At 45.2% G+C, this 17285-nt stretch overlaps 1 protein-coding gene across 1 annotated transcript in view; it reads left to right on the top strand.

The window, feature by feature from the left end:
• Positions 1-17285, top strand: part of RGS6 (regulator of G protein signaling 6) — a 482257-nt gene that overhangs the window by 413612 nt on the left and 51360 nt on the right. Inside the window, exon 15 of the mRNA XM_030559656.1 lies at positions 3483-3669. Within this exon, the coding sequence (XP_030415516.1) occupies positions 3483-3669 (187 nt within the window). The remainder of the gene's footprint in view (positions 1-3482; positions 3670-17285) is intronic.

Genomic DNA, 17285 nt, shown 5'->3' with positions numbered 1-17285 from the left:
AGGTAAGAACTGCAGGATTGGGCCCTTACACTCCTGGGTTTGGTTGAACTCTATCACTTATTTAGTTACTGGCTGTTATTTATGTTAGAGCAGGAAAGTCCTTCCTTTTTGTTGCCTTTGATTTCACTCTTCTTTCTCTCACTCTTTTCTTTCACCTTTCTGTCACCATCTTTGATCTGCAATTTGATTTGATTTTCTTGTTTTTTTGGAGCTCACGGAAGTATAGCAGATTGCTGAGATGTTCAAACCTCCAGTCAGAAGGTTTTTCCCAGCTTCAAAGAGCGTCAGTTGGAAAGAGCTAAAAGGGATCATGGGAGACACCAAGCTTATCCAAGAGGAAGGGAAATTGTACCCCTGACTACAGACCTAAACAGACAGCACATTCATCCTTAGATACTACAGTGATAAGCATGATATAAAAATCTAAATAAAATAGAAATGCGAAGTCAGACTGCAGCACACTAAAGCAGGTGTTTCTATGTGTTGATGGGATGGGAAATTTGTGACCAAAAACTGAAAGTATCGTTTTTTGGTTTTCCAGTGAAACATCAAAAATGGTAGGGAGGAGCAGAAATTAATTGAAAACCCAATTTTCTATTTAATAAAATGTTTATATGTGAAATTTTTGACCGGACGTAGCATTTGCACCAAAATGTAATCGTACTATGGTGAATTTACAGGAGGGCTGAACAGAAGGCAGTGCTGATGTCTGAGTTGTACTATGAGTTTCAGTTACATTTATTAGTGGGATGATTGCACTCTTTACTGAAAATGATGTAATGAAAATCTGAAACTTTACTGAAGTTGAAATGCCTTCACATTCAACATTCATTTCTCTAATCTTCTCTTGGCCACCAGAGGGCACAAAAACTCTATTTCTGAATTTACTGTGGGCACAGAGAAAACTTCTTTCTGCTTCAGCAGTGAGAATAATTTTTATGTCACATTTGCCTGGGTTGCAAATTGTACATAACCATTCAGGAGACTGGGATCAAAATCCTGCTCCTTTCTGTACTCTTATCCTAGAATACACCCACACTTTACAACCAGGTGGTGCACTGGAGGGAGCATTTACTTATTTATTTGTAAGTGCTCCCGAGCATGCTAGGTGCCTCACAAACAAGTAAAAAAAGGCACATTTCCTGCCCACAGAACTAAAATGCAGAAATGAGAGCACTTTCCAGATGGAGGCTAGCGAGAGACAATACAGGGAAGGAAGTATAAAGTTTATAAATATAGGACCAGACCCTCAGTTGAAGAGATCAGGGTGCAGGAAGGTGGCTTCTCCAGCCAGGAGTCAGTTCAGCAGCCTAAAGGCTGCTGTAAGTTACACCAGGTGTTGCAGTCTCTCTTAGGAATTGATGCATCACTGCTCCATCCTACCCCTAGCACACCACTTTCCTGCAGCTCCATATCGCAGATACACTCCCTTTTGGGCAGCTTTCTGCAGTCTCATTTAACATGAAGGGGAAAAGATAGGCTATAGGCATGAAACCCTTACAAACTAAGTGGACATCTTGAAAGAAGCAAGAGGAAATAAGGCCACATAGGACATCACAGCCAACCCAAAATAAAAATGTCTCCGTATTTTATAAAACTGATTGCTGAAATCCAACTTAGAGAACATTGATTAAATGGCCTTGGTGCAGTCCCAGTGCATTTCACTGACAACATACTGCCATACTGTAGAGTGTGAGCAAATAGCAATGATATATATAAAAGAATCTATATAAGCATTACTCATTGTAAGTCAGGGCTACAGGATTAGGCCCCGTGTGTACCAAAGTTCTGCAAAAGCCCCCGCAAATTGTCACCTTCAGCAGCCAGTCATTTCATGTGAATTAGTTCAGGATAGTAAGTCATGCCTAGAGAGGCTCCTCTGAATACCATCGCCCAGTTATAGCCAGATAGGACAAGAACAGAAGGAGAAAGCTGGTGCTGTTCTTGGCTTGTCTCTGCCCTTCCTTTGTTCATGGCAATCCATGCCCATAACTTCCTGCTCAGTATCTGCTGAATGTTACCCAACAGACCTTCTATTTATTTATTTCAGCCCTGGCTCCTCTCTGTTGCTACACTCCCAACTGCCTTGGTGTGGGTGCTACTTCCTGCATAGGTTTACATTATGCACTCAGGGCCAGATTTACACCTTATGCGCTTTTAGGCACAGCATCTTCAGTGCCTCTTCTGCCTACAGCTGACCTTTGCATTGCACACAGTTTTAGAGAGATAAGGTGCTCCAGGCATGTGCCTACTGTACCTAGTTGGAAATCCAACCCTGTATGCACTTGCTTGACCAGTGTGTGCTGTTTGGAGGGAGACTGCTTGGGCTATGCTGCTTTTCCAGGGGGCTGTGCTCCCTTTAGTGTGACCATGCGACTTTGCCCTGTTCCCTTTTTGCTAAGGGCTTCTTGTTTACTCTACATGTCTTAGCCAATGAATTGGCACACTTTCCCTTGTTCCCTGTCCCCTTGCAGTCAGAACCTGAGAAGAAAGTTTTTACAGATTAAAACAGGCCTGCTTTATAAATACAGTTTGACCCTGCACATTATATAGTATCTGTCCTGCATTATAATGTCCAAAGAGGACCATACCAGATTGCAATCTTATGGTTGTAATGAAGATGGCTTAAGCGATGAGCTAGTATCATTTGCCTTGAGAATGAAAAATATTCACTGTAATGATTTGTATAAACTGTTGATGCTGGTTGTGGGCCCACACAATTGTTCATCTTTGCAGTGTTCTTCATTTCAGTTGGCTGGTTGCCTCTACTCTTTCTTGCCCATTGCAAGGGTTGTAGAGGAGACCATGAATGGCCAGCCAGTCAAGCTGCAGGAGGCTTTAGAAGGTCAAAGTAGCACAGCCCACTGCTATCTCTCACAGATTTCACAGATGGATTAAGTACCTCAGTCTGGTGAGAGAGTTTGTAACAACAAGGAGGAACAGGAGACGAATCTATTGTTATAATACTGATCATAACAAGAGAGAAAATGGTGCAAATTCAGCTCATTCATATAAGTCCAGGTGTGTAGGATAGGCCTGCTACTGGCTAGGGAGTTGGGCAAGGAATATTATTTCTTTACAGTGTCATGGGATGGCCCAAGCTCACCAAGTTGTTTTTTTCGGCCTTCCTCTGAAACTCTGGATATTGACTATCCATTCTCCTGTAGCTGTATGGACTCTGCAGGGCTTATAAGAGTGACAACCTGTTTGTATGCATATGGTCAGACATGCAGGGAAGTGGCATGTTTTGAATATGAAACATTCTAGAGTTACTTTTCCGCCCCTCATGATGTTTTAGTGGATTGGTGTAGAGCATATTGGACCTCTCCAAGTTAAGTATGTAAATTGAGACTCTGCAATTGACCCCGCTAGGTGTAGGACCAGGACCCACTGGTTCAGGATTCTGCTAAGGCTGATCCATAAAGTTATTTCTGAGTTTTTTCTTTTCTCTTTCTTCCCTGTTTTGTTACTTCCCGTAAAAGGTTTTGGTTGGCTGTCCAAGATCTCAAAAGACAACCTTTGCAGGATGTAGCCACCAGAGTGGAGGAAATCTGGCAAGAGTTTCTAGCTCCAGGTGCACAAAGCCCTATCAACCTGGACTCTCACAGCTATGAGAGAACAAGTCAAAACGTTCAAGACCCGGGGAGATACACATTTGAAGATGCCCAGGTTTGGATTTTGATTTTATTACTAGTAGAAAACTAGTAATTAAATAGCTAGTTTTATTGTAACTCCTTATATTCTACTATGGCAGCATTATCCACTTAATTTTAAGAAAAAAAGAGAGGTGCAATTGGAAAGGACTTCAGTGATTTCAGTTCAGGCAGGGTGAACTGTATTTCTCTAAATCTATTGGCTTTAACAGGCTAATACTCTGCTGGAAACAAAGATGTTCCTAAACTGACAAATCTACAATGAGTGCTAAGCTGGAGCAAAGTGTCGGGTCCAGGCCATGGGCAGGGTTGGAGTCAAGAGACGAGTAGTGTAGTCAGTGCTGAACCAGGTCAACATACCAGGAAGTTAGGATCAGACACCAGTTACAGAGAGGAGGCAAATAGTGAAGTTGGGGCTGAGTCAAGAGATGGAGCCTAAGGTTCACAGTAAGGCAAGGTCTGAAATGGAAGCAAGCAGGTTGTCTGCATCGTGGCTCAGACAGCTCCCTTTGACAGCTTCCTGGTTTATACACTGGCATAGGCCAATCAAAGGGCTGCCATCCAGGCCTCGCTGGTTGGTATGTCCTGAAGTGTCTAGCTTCACAGGGTTCCTTCACAAAAGCCCAGTCTGAGCTCCTGGTGGCAATGTGAAAGCGTTAGCTCCTGGAACCTCCATGGTCTCAAGTTCTAGTCCCACAAGTGCTTACATCACACACACACACACTTCAGGCTCCCCATCAGAGTGGTATTGGTCCAGACTTGTTGGGGTGAGTCCTTTGGAACTCCCTCACCTGGAGCATGGACAAGGGAAGCACATTCTCAGGTGTGCTTTTCAGGACCGTAGTCTTCCCAGTCCACAAGATAGTACAGATGGCCACATGTCTATTGGGAATCAAGGATGGCATGCACTTTGAACTACTCAGGACCCTGGATTTTGCTGGTGGTGGTGTGGTTTGGTTGGGGAAGGGATCATTAGTATAGGGCTTCAAAATTGAAATATGAAAAACTGGATGTATTTTGGGGACTGGAGAAGCTGTAGTTTAAAGGTAACCAAGTTGATCCATTGTCAGATCTGGAAGGGTCCCAGGAACTGGTGGTCCAGTTTTTGAGAGGGTCGACTCAGAGATTTTTTGCCACAAGCCACACCTTCTGGCCTACTGTGAATATCAGAGCTCTCTGTTATCAAAAAGTGTACATGGGGAGGTAGCTATGCAGACATCCAGTAGCCAGAGCACTCCGCACCAGAAGCAAGAGGTAAACTGTGGGCCTTGGTCTGAAACTATGTGGTCTGGAAGTCTGAGAAGATGAACTATGATTGGCCTCTGAGTTGGGCAGTAGTCTCAGCAAAGGAAAGATGGTTGCAGGGGATGAAGTAGGCCATTTTAGTCAGATGGTCTACAACTGTGAAGCCTGCTGTGTGGCCATCAGACACTGGGAGTTCCTCAGTGAAGTCTAGGGTGATGGCAGACCAAGACCTGGCTGGAATCTCTAGGGGTACTAAGGTGCCAAAAGATCTAGTCCCAGGCATTTTGGTACATGTACAGCACTCACAGGAGTCCATGTAAGCTTGGACTTCAGCCTGTATTTGGGGCCACCAGAAAAAATGGGAATTCATGTCGGAGGTCTTAAGGTGGCCAAAATCATCTGCCAGCAGAATGCTGTAGCACAGTCATAGCACCTCCAGTTGGGGGGAGCTGTGCATCTTAGTCCCTAAGGGCGTAGATTATGTTCCTTGGGTGAACGGGTCTTTTTTTGAGACAGACCAGGTCTTGATGAATTGCAACATTGACAAACTTACTAGGCTTGAGAAGGTAGGGAGCTCAGAGGTAAGTTCCTCATTTTCTCAGTAGTATTCCCCCTTTTGTGATAGAACCTCAGCTTTCCTATTTCAATTTCCTGGGTGGTAAGTGACTGTAAACTCAAATCGAGAGAAGAACAAAGCCCACCTTAACTGTCAAAGCTTGGGCTTTGCAGAGGTACTCAAGATTCTCATGATCAGTTAAAAAAACCTGTACTGGGTCCTGAGCTCCCTCAAAGGTGGTGACGCCATTCTTCAAAAGCAGTTTGGATTGTGAGTTGCTCCTTGTCCAGTATTTCATAACTCATTCCTGTGGGGGTGAGTTTTCATAGAGTGGTAAGGAAAGGGGGCAGAACATATGCTGGGGTCGAAATCGCTGGAGGAGTACCACCCTGATTGTCACATTAGACATATCTGTTTCTATTATAAATGGGCAAGTCCATAGGCACCAACTCTCCCCCGCACTGGTGGGTACTCATGCCCCCCCACCCCTGGCCCCACCCTGACTGCACCCTTTCCCTGCCCCTTCCCTGCCTCCATTCCAACCTCTTCTCCAAAGTCCCCACCCCAACTCTGCCCCCTCCCTGCCCCTATTGGACTGCTTCCCCAAATCCCCGCCCCGGCCCCGCCTGTTCCCCGAGCGTGCCACATTCCCCCTCACCTCCTTCCCAGCGCTTGCCACGCAAATCAGCTGTTTCATAGAGCAAGCACTGGGAGCCAGGGGGGGAAAGCGGGCACGCGGTGTGCCCAGGGGAGGAGACAGAGGCAGAGCGGAGGAGGAGGTGAGCTGAGACGGGTGGCAGGGTGGGGAGATGCCAGTGGGTGCTAAGCACCCACCAATTTTTCCCCATGGGTGCTCCATCCCCAGAGCACCCACAGAGTTGGCACCTGTTGGCAAGTTGGATTGGGATGTGCCAGATTCGTGGCCATGGTGAAGGCTGGTCAAAAGCACACTGGGCTTCAGGCAACCAAGTGAACCAAACAGCTTTATGAAGGATGGAAGTTGTGGAGTCGGGGAGCTATTTGTTCAGAGAAATTGGTGGTGAATTGCCTATAAAAATTTGCAAAGTCCAGGAAGCACTGAATTTCTCAGGGGGTCCAGGATGTTGTCCAGGTGTGCAGGTCCATCTGAATACCCTCTGGGAAAATAATGTAATCCAAAAATTCAATGGTGGACTGGTTGAAGGTGCACTTCTGTAGTTTGGCATACAAATCATGCATCCATAGCCTCTACAGGATGGACCAGCCATGATGGTAGTGCTACTCAGGGCTCTTAGAAACACCAGTATATCAGTAAGGCATATGGTCAGGTATTGATTCAGGATGTTCCTAATCAAATCATTTACAAAATGTTAAAACTTTGTGGGGGCATAGGTTAAGCCAAATGGCATTACTAGATATTCAGCCTGCCTGTATTGGGTTCAAAGGGCAATCTTCCATTCATCCCCAGGCCTTATGCACACTAGATTGTACATCCCTCAGAGATCTAATTTAGTGAAAATCCTGGCGGTCCTTAAGCAGTCCAACAATTCCAGGGTGGGGGACGAGGGTACCAGTTATGAATAGTCACCTGATTCAGTGCACAATAGTCTATGCAGAGGTGTACAAACCCGTCCTTTTTTTTTGCACAAAGAGGACTGGTGCTCCCGTGGGAGAAGTAGATTGCAGAACAAAGCCTTTTGCAAGCTCTTCCTGGATATATGTTGTTTATCAGTCCATAGGACACATTTGCCCCAGGTTGTAGGTCTATTGGACAATCATAATCCCTTTGTGGGTGTAGTAAATCTGCATTTTTCCAGGTAATACTGGGAATTGTCAAGGAGGCTGGGGTTCTGGTCTGTCATCTGGGCTCTTGCTTCCATCCGGCCCTGCGGCCCAGGGTGTAGGTCCCTGGGGGTTGGTTGGTGACAGTATTCAGAGGGGAAGCTAATGCTCTGCCACTGCCAGGAGATACATGGGTCATGTTGCTCTAACCAAGGAGTGCCAAAAATTATTGAGAAGAATGAGATCACAGAGTACATTATTTCACAGTGCCCTTCCACTGCAACTTCTAGGGAGAAAGTCTCTTGGCTCATCAGTGCTGATGATAGGAGCAGCCCAATCAATCAGGTCTGCTGTGGCTTTTGGCTGGAGAGGCATCTGGAGGGTTGGACTGCCTTAGTGTCTAAAAAGTTCGCAGCAATGATGCAAGTACGGTGGTATGGTACGCCATACCAGCAAAATATTTATTGCTGGTACAGCGTACCAGAAAGACACAGGAGGGTCCCAACCCTTCCCCCAGCCCTTGCATGTAGCTGCATCTCCTGAGTCATCCTGCCTAGGTTCTGTACAGGAGACCCGCCAGAGGACGGGACTGGGGGTGGTACAGCAGCCACACCAGAGGAGCTGCCAGCGTGGGGCTGCCCAGCAGCCCCATGTTCTGCTCCTTTCCCTGCTGTGGTTCCAGAGAGTCCCATGCCGGCCACTCCTCTGGTGCTACTGTACTACCCCCAGCCCCACCATGCAGCTGTGTCTCCTGAGTACTCCTGCCTGGGGTCTGTCCGGCAGAAGTCTCCAGCACAGCAGGAGAAGGACAGAGTCCACCCAGACCCCCACCCCAGGTAACATGGGACGGATGTGGATCATGGAGAGGGGACAGGGAACATGAGGGGGCCCTGGGCTAGGGGCGGGGTGAGGGAGAGTCATGTGGGGGGGTGTCACATGCAGAGGTCATGTGTCCCCACCTTTATGTTCCTCCCATGAGTGCAGTGGACCAACGAAAAATGATTTCTATTTGTACCACTGAGCGCCAGAGTCTGTCATCGCCAGTTGTGGGGGAATCTGCCTCATCTCCCTCACAACTGTAATGGTAATGGCAGGGGGCATTGGAAATATGGGGCGACCCCATGGTGTCTGAGTCAGCTTCTACTCAAGAGATGAGGAGTGCTTTGTTCCAGAGCATAAAGTTCTGAGCTGGACAGATGCTAAGGACTTATCCTGGTGCTCCACAGTAAAAACAGAGGTTCAATGGCCATTAATGAGCTTTCTCCTCTGGGGTCAGGTGTCGGCAATCCAGGTCAATCTGCATGGGTTCAGGACTCAGTTCTACAGGCTTTGATGGAGCAGACAGATGTCGGGGCATTGAGCCATCCTTTCTTTCCTCCTTCTGCTCTCGCAGCCAAGAGTCAATGTGCAGGGCTCTAGGTGGGTGAGGTTTGCAACATGGGCTAGCTAATCTTTTACATCTTCACTGAGTCCCTGTTGGAACTAGTGTAGTTGGGCTGCCTCATTACATTCACCATCATCTGCATGTCATCTGAAGTGATCAGTTGAAGAGATGGCTGTCCCTTGCCCTTGGCGAAGCTTCTGGAGGGCAGCATCTGCAGAACGGATGTGGTGTGGGACATCGGAGATGGTTGAGAAGGCTGGCAGAAAGGTGTCCCAGCCGGAGAGCCCTTGGCTGTTCTGCTCTAACCAGTGGGAAGCCCAGCTGAGTGCTTTGCCAGTGAGAAGGCTGACTACTAGCCCCACCTTTGGTCTGAGGGGTATGTGCAGGGGTAAAGTAGACAGAGCAACCTACATTAGTTCAGAAACCTGCAGAATTTCTGATGGTCCCTGTCAAACCATTCAGGCAGCAGCACTGCTTGTGCTAGTTCAGGTGATGGGTGGTCTGCTCGGGCATGTAGTATAGCTGCTTCTCCCTGAGAGCATGCTAGCTGCTCATGCAGGGTTTGTTCATCAGCAGCAAGCAGCATCACCTGGGCCTGCAACCAGGTTAATGGCTCATGCAAGGTCTGTGCTGCGGTGGCAAACTGTGTAGCTTGGGTCTGTAGTCCAAGGTTCTCTGCTTGCAGGCAGGTAACTTGGTCCTGCAGGGCCCAGACCCTTGGGGGACCTCTAGTCAGAGGGTGGCCTGCTCTTTTCATCCTCAGTGGAGGAGAATGTATTGAGGTGGGGGGCCCAGAGGTGGTCTGAGCAAACTGTCAGGGCTGGGCCATGAGCACCTAGTGTGCAGTGATCAACTGCCAAGTTGCAGTCAGAAGATGAGTACTAGAGTCGAGCTGGGTCAGGATACCAGGAAGTCAAGGTCAGGTGCCATGTTGCAGACAGGAAGCCAGTAGCAGAGTCAGGGACAAGTCAAGGTTTAAGGTTCACAGTAAGGCAAGGTCTGAAACAGAAGCAAGCAGGCAGTCTACGTCATTGCTCAGATAGCTCCTGTGATGACTTCCTGGTTTACATACTGGCATGCAGGGCTGGCTCAGGTTTTTTTGACGCCCCAAGTGTTGAAGGGAAGGGGCGGGAAGGGGAAGGCCGTGATCGGCAGCACTTCAGCGGGAGCTCAACCACGCCACTTCATTTCTTGTGGGCAATTCAGCAGAGGACCCTTCACTCTGAGAGGGACTGAGGGACCCACTGCCATATTGCCACTGAAGACCCGGATGTGCCGCCCCAAGCACTGCTTTGTTTGCTGGTGCCTGGCGCCGGCCCTGATGTCATGAGCCAATCAGAGGGATGGGGTGTGCACACTCCAGCCCCTCTGAGTGGTACTTCCTGCAGTGTGTAGCTTCACAAAGTCCCCCAGCAGAAAATCAGCCAGAGCTTCCAGTGGTGATGTGGAAGCATCAGTTGCCTAGAACCACCACAGTCTCAGGTTTTAGCCCTCCAGGTACTTACACAAGGTCTCAAACAAAACAGGAAAGAAAAAAAACCTATACAGTACAATAATTCTTTCTGACCTCCCTACCCCAAACAGAATATACCTCCCTGTCAGAGGCTCTCAAAAGAACTGAAGTCATATCAAAATCCCAGAGTAATATATATATAACTTCTGTTTATAAAAACCACTACACTCAATTGCAGCAACTCCATATAGTCCAACAGGAAACATGTTTCTCAGACCATGCCCCTAGAAAAAAAGATAGGAGAGTGAACCATAAATTGCATTAATCATTCCAGTAAAGGGCTCCAGATTTATCAGGGCAAATTTGCAGATAAACTGTGAACAGAAAATATCTTTAGGAGAAGAAATAATATATGATAAAATGGTGCAGACTAGAACAAAACTGTCTAACCTTTTGAAACACTGAAAGGACATTATATAAAGAAGTAAAAAGGGGAAATGGAAGAGCAAATAAGATCAGGAAAACAATGGTGAGAGATATTATCTATAAAAGAGGCAAAGTGAAAACTACAACAAATGTAACGGATGGGCCCTTATTTTAAAAAATCAGCATTGTAAAGTGATGCTCCAAAATGCAGCACTAACACTGCTGTCAGCTGTGATGTATTTTGGACCATAACTGTAGAGTAGTGCTTTTTATAAGGCTGGAGAGGAATCTTCAAACTTGAATCAAGTGCTTTATTCCTCTCTAGCTTGGTCATGAGTCAGAAGGGGTGTGTGCAAAGGTTCCAAGGCAGCCCCCAGCATAAATTAAAGCAGCCTGAAAACAGAGGATTCCCTCTTGTGGCAGGAGATTAACAGTGCATACCTTTTTTCCTCAGCCATACCCCAAAACAGGTGACCAGGAGCTGTGGTTTCTCTGTGTCACCTGTAGATTTCCTTGAAGCAGAAGAAATTGTGATGGGAAAATATAGCCCAAAGTGATTACAGACATGACAAGAGTGAGTGCCAAATAAAATGATTAAAATAAGTAGAATTATTATTAAGAAGTCCATCTTGCTTTCAATAAACTTTTTAATTGGAAGAAGGCGGCAGAAAATCTAGACTTGGACTGATCAATTTCAATTTTAATTGCTGCCCAAAGGGAGCTAATAAAATCAAATGGGAGTTCTTAAGACAAGTTTTAGTTAAATGCGGTCACCTTCTGATAGATTTTGATTCCCCCACTTTCTGTTGCAGTTAATGGAAATATTCCCATGACCAAGAGATTCAATGAGTCAGAGGTGCTGTCCTGTAATCTCCTGTATTCTAGTTGGAGATCAAATAAAAAACAAAGATAGAATTCAGAGTGAGTTCACAGGGATCATGTATCCAAGTTATCTGCTTGTGCACTATAGATGACTTCTAATAGTTCATAACCCTCAGAAAGCCATACCACTAATTTCTGAGTTAATTGGCAAATTAACTAATGAGGCTAAATAATGAGAAAAAGCAGACATAGGAAGTAATAGAAATGCCATATGCCTAGTGGAAAATTAGAATATTGGAGCTACCATGGATTCACCCTGGAGAACGGCAGATTCTGTTTGCACTGCCAGCTTTCACAGAGGCTCCATGTAAGGTATGGTATGGGCTCAATTGGAGCTTCGTCAGCGTAGGCTCCACATAACGTACCATGAGCACCCTAACTACATCCCTTCCTTGGTCAACATTGCCCCCTTGTGAGACCTTGTGTTGGCTGGCTCCAAAGCCCTGGCATGTTGTGGGCACCTTTCCATTATCTCAGTGTACAGGCACCAAGATCCCATGAGAGTTCAACATATCACATTCCTGTGGTGTCAGCCAGACATAATCAGTCAAAACATACCAATGGCAGGGAGGCAGAAATGTGTCTATTATGTTAAAACTACACGAGATAGGGGACAGAATAAAACAATGTGAAAGTCCTGATATAAGGAGAGACAAAACCAGTTTACCAAACAGTGCATTCATTAAATGCCAATGACTTAGAGATGCTCTATGAGGGAAGAGAGGGTTGGTTCAGCTGAGAAAAGACAAACACTATATCTGAATTAAGAAAACAGGAAAAGGTGACCATGGAGTAGTATCTTGCCTGTATGCTGAATTATGAGATGGCATCTGTACAAAATGCCAGCAGCACATTGGAAAAACTGGGAAGGAATGTTGGCATAGGAATAAAAGAAATATGACAAAATGTGGTTCAAACTACTGAACACATGAGAACCAAAAATTCAAACTGTAGCATATTATTGTTATAATTCATTTATATAACACTGTAAATGTACACAACACTTTACAGAACATAGCTTCCCTGAACTAAGGCCATGTCTACATCTAAAATTTTGCAGCGCTGGTTGTTACAGCTGTATTAGTACAGCTGTATAGGGCCAGCGCTGCAGAGTGGCCACACTTACAGCAACCAGCGCTGCAAGTGGTGTTAGATGTGGCCACACTGCAGCGCTGTTGGGCGGCTTCAAGGGGGGTTCCGGGAACGCGAGAGCAAACCGGGAAAGGAGACCAGCTTCGCCGCGGTTTGCTCTCGCGTTCCCCGAACCACCCTGCAAACCGCAGGGAAGGAGACCTGCTTGCTCGGGGTTCCGGGAACGCGAGAGCAAGCCGGGGAAGGAGACCAGCTTGATTACCAGAGGCTTCGTCCTTCCACGGAGGTCAAGAAAAGCGCTGGTAAGTGTCTACATGGGATTACCAGCGCTGGATCACCAGCGCTGGATCCTCTACACCCTAGACAAAACGGGAGTACGGCCAGCGCTGCAAACAGGGAGTTGCAGCGCTGGTGATGCCCTGCAGATGTGTACACCTTCAAAGTTGCAGCGCTGTAACTCCCTCACCAGCGCTGCAACTTTCTGATGTAGACAAGCCCTAAGAACTTATACAGAAAAGCTGCAGCCACACAGAAAAACAAGGGAGGTTAAGAAAGCATTGTCAGTGAGCCCCAGGCAAAACCTCTTGATCTAAGTCCCACCCCTACCCTCATTTTCAGGGGGGTTGAATATTGCTGATGGCCCCTAACTTTATACTGAGCTAACAAAAATCTTAGATCCAAACATCCTTGGACTTTCAAGTACTTATAATCCAGATCTAAATTTTAGATAAATTTAGTGTTCATTACAGTGGTCCCAATAAGATAGATTTAGGCACGAGTAAGTATTTTGCCATCTTTCCCTCACTCAGTTTTGCTAACGTGACTCAGTCCGGCCCTGCAAAGCTCCCCCATCCCCCTCTGATATTTTACTCATGTATTCCTACACAGCTTTGTTTATGCCATCCATCCTGCCTTCCAGCACCTCTTGCTATTCCAGTCACATCCCAGTTCCCCATCCATCTTTGCCAGTACAATAAAGTCCTATCTAGCCCTGTTCTCTGCTGTTCCACTCTTGAGCCCAGCTCCCTACTCCCACCCTGATACTTTTACAAATGCAGCTCCTTCATCTGCACAACCCACATTGCTCATCCTGCCCTGATCCCCGATATACACAGCTTTGCTAATGCTCCTCAACCTTGATCTGCAGCATCTTTTGTTATTCCAATCCTGGGCTCCTCTGCAGGAGACACTGCCAATTTAAATGATTATTTTCTGCTCTGAGACAACTGTCCACTAAGCAAAAGATTATAATGACCAAAACAGTGTTCACCTGGGACTAAAGCAGTTTTTAATACAAGGACACCATGGGGAAAGGTCAGCTCAGTTAAACCAGTGCACCACTTAGCAAGTTCTAAACTCTCAGAACAGGTATCAGCATCACTGGGCAACCAGTGTGAGGCCCCAAGACGTGACACTGCCAGGGTCATCTCTGGAAAGTAAATTGGTACCAGTGTATCCAAACATCCCCCTTCTGCCAATGAAGCTGCAGATCACCAACCCATTTCTTAATTGAGGTAGAAATAGGGTCTTAGTTATGTGACATACAAGCTCAGCTTTCTCCTGACGTTCTTTGGGTTGTTTTTTAATAAACTCCATTTTATTTTATTTTTCAAATTTGTATTAGGTTCCTAGCCAGTTGAAATGTCCCCTAGTCTTCAGAGAGCCATTGATCTATGTTCCATTCTCATAGGCCATGGCATTGTGAACCAACAGCACAAGAATGCACTGCTTTTCCTGATATTAATGCTTGGTTGTAGCACATTTCCTGGTAGATTCTGGAGCCATGCATACTTTAATAGAGTGTGCCACATAGTTGCCCTTGAGGTTTCTTTTGTGTATGGTTAGTTGAACTTTCATTGTTGTTTGTTTTCTGGTTTGATAAATCAAACAGGTATTTTAGATTTATGTTCAATTACCTGAGGTAATCAGCTATTGTTTACTATGGAGATGATTTAGGGAAATTCAGTTCTAATCCCAGCTCAGTTAAGGGTTTAACTGTACTGCTCAGATATTTACTTCCCAAGCAGAGATAGATCATTGTGCCAAACTCCGTGCTGTTCAAACTAGAGATGCACCTGGCCCGTAACGTTTGGATCCAAGTCCAGATCTCAGCAGCCCCCAAATTTGGATCCAGTTTGTTCTGGCACATTATAGAGATAGAAACTTCTACAAAATTTTCAAGCAATCAGGCTTTCATTTTGATTCCATCTTTAGCTAAGACTATTACCGTAATAATGTTAGGACCATGTTGAACTCAGCAAACACTAAATGGGTTAATGGAGATGTTCTCCAAGTGTGGGGTGGATTCTCTCAGAGATTCTCTCTCTTTCAGGAAGAAGGGAAAATGAAAGCGTGTGTGTGTTGGTTGTTTGGTGTTTTCACGCAAGGAAGAAATGAAGCAAGCAGATGAAGGGCAGCGTATTGCATGTTGCCCATTCAGTAGACAGATGTCTTTCTGATGGGTCTTGAGTAGAAATGATTGGAAGAAAGGAAAGTTTAAAAAGAATGCACCTTTGCAGAACTGCAATATCTTTTGTCTAAAACCCTTAGGGCACTTTACAAACAATTTAATCATATCTTTCAACCCCCGCTCATGTACCCAGCCCACATACATACTCACTCCTGTAAAGAAAAGTAAGTAGAATTATCTCCAGTCTTTAAATGGGGAAACTGAGCCAGTACGGAGAAGTTCAGAGATTGGTCATGGTCAGAGAGCAAGTTAATGACAAAGCATGAAACAGAACTCAGGAGTCCTGGCTCAGTCTTTTGCTGCTATCGCCAGACTACACTGTTTTCCTAATTAACATTCTCAGTTATTAAACTTTTTGTGATATCCTTCTTTGGAAGAAACTGTGCACAAAGCAGGTGTAGTGTTCTCCCCTGCTCCTTTGGCTGTGTCCAGCTCCTTTGGGCTGTAGGGGGCAACACTTCCTTCCATTTCTCTCCAATTTCTCTACCCATGTGTGGTCTATTGTGATTGCAGAAGTATAGCTCTCCCCAGAACCCTCACCATGTATGTCTGTCTTTTAAGCTTATGTTAATATGCAGACTAAAGGATGAATAAATTCCCTGTGGATTTCACAGAGCAGCCTATCACCAAACATCATGAATCTAATGGGGGAACATCTTCAGGGGAACAATTAAGTATAAGTACCAAATAGTGAAAATCAGGAAAGTGAAGGTGAAGGGTTAGATTTGAGTCCCTGTTACTGTAGAAGCAGAAGACAAAAGATACCAACCAGGGTTCTGCATAGTAGAAGGTATTCAGCAATGAATTCTTTCAGTTTCCTGACTCTTTTAAAAAGAACATATGTGCATGCTACAAATCTTGAATTAGTTCATGGTTTTGAAATGATTTTCATTTTGAATTTGTTGTTCAGTATCCATATTTTGCAGCTGGATCAATAGACTTGAAATCTTACCACTTCATGATAAGTGACATATTGTCATGAAGTCTGAAATGACAGCCTTTGTCAAGCTAATGTCTTTCTGCAGGATGAGACCTCAGTGACTGACTCCCTTCCTGTACTTCCCAAGGGTTAGGAAGAGGGCATAAGGAACGAGCTCCCACCTTGTACATTCAGTAATATAGGATCTATCCAAAGCGTATGAGAATGAGATGAGAAGTACACTGGCCAATGTGTTTGTCCACATAGCATTTCCCTAAGAAACAGTGGTCTGTAGATTACCTGGCATACTAGCTTCCTGTGCCACAAACAATAGCAGCTCCTCCAGGATGATTCAGTATTGAACTTCTGAAGCCAAAATCTGATCTGAGATCTATAGTCAGAGCATATAAACATATGATGATACTTTGCAATAACTTGTGAATAGCACACATCTACCCATAGACCCAGCATGTGTTCTCCACTTATCTCCAAAAGGGCTGACATACTTTATCACGATAGGGACACTTTTTTTGTATGTAACCCCTGCCATTGACAGTGTTGTATGATATTTGCTATTGTACGCTACTTCCATAGGGCCAAATCCTGACCCTCCACTCTCACCCATGGGAATGCCCAAAATGCAGTAAAATGACACTTCTGCTGTGGAGGGACTCCAAATATACCTGCACACAATGAAACTCAGCTTTGTGGTAGTGTTCTCTTCATGGGAACATGGAAAAGGAAGTGGCAGATGGGTCAGGGCTATGGCAAAATCTTGACCAGTAAATTCAAGAACCTTATATATCAGCTGGACAACGTGTGGGGAGGGCGGTGCAGTGGGTTAGGGCCACTGCTACAGTTTATGGAGGCTTCACTATACAGTGTCTCCTGGTTGAAAGGGGATTCCATTCCCTGCAAAACCTGCCTCCTCCATGAGACAAAGCCTGTTCACTCAGGGTTTTTGCCAAGGACCAGGATTTCGCCATATTGTGAGAATCAACTTCTTAGCAGTGATCATTGCTCTCAAAACCTAAAGCTGCTCATATGACATTAGAATACTGACTCCACTCTGTCCAAGACCAATGCAGGTTCGAGTAAGGATTTGATTGAGAGAGGAAAATCAAAACTAAAAAAAGATTGCAATTCAAAACCAAGTGGTTGTTTATTAATGGGGAATGAGTTGCAACTTGGGCTAGGGAGGAACACTTTTACCAACTAACAATACTATCAGAACAAGAATATACACACAACTTGAAACAGACTATTTACACCCAACAACAAGAAACCAAGCAGTCTATAATCAACTGCTCACTAAAAACCAGAACAGATACACAAAACTAAGTAAACTGTGCGCACGTTAACCAAATATTGTAAAATACAACAATTAACCACAATAGCAATCAATACAACAATTCAGCTCTCATGTACTATATACACAGCTTGG

Source organism: Gopherus evgoodei, chromosome 4 (genome assembly GCF_007399415.2).
Source record: "Gopherus evgoodei ecotype Sinaloan lineage chromosome 4, rGopEvg1_v1.p, whole genome shotgun sequence".
Classification (NCBI taxonomy): Eukaryota; Metazoa; Chordata; order Testudines; family Testudinidae; genus Gopherus; species Gopherus evgoodei.
Note: the sequence above shows the minus strand (reverse complement) of the source record. Positions and strands in the feature narration are given on the sequence as shown.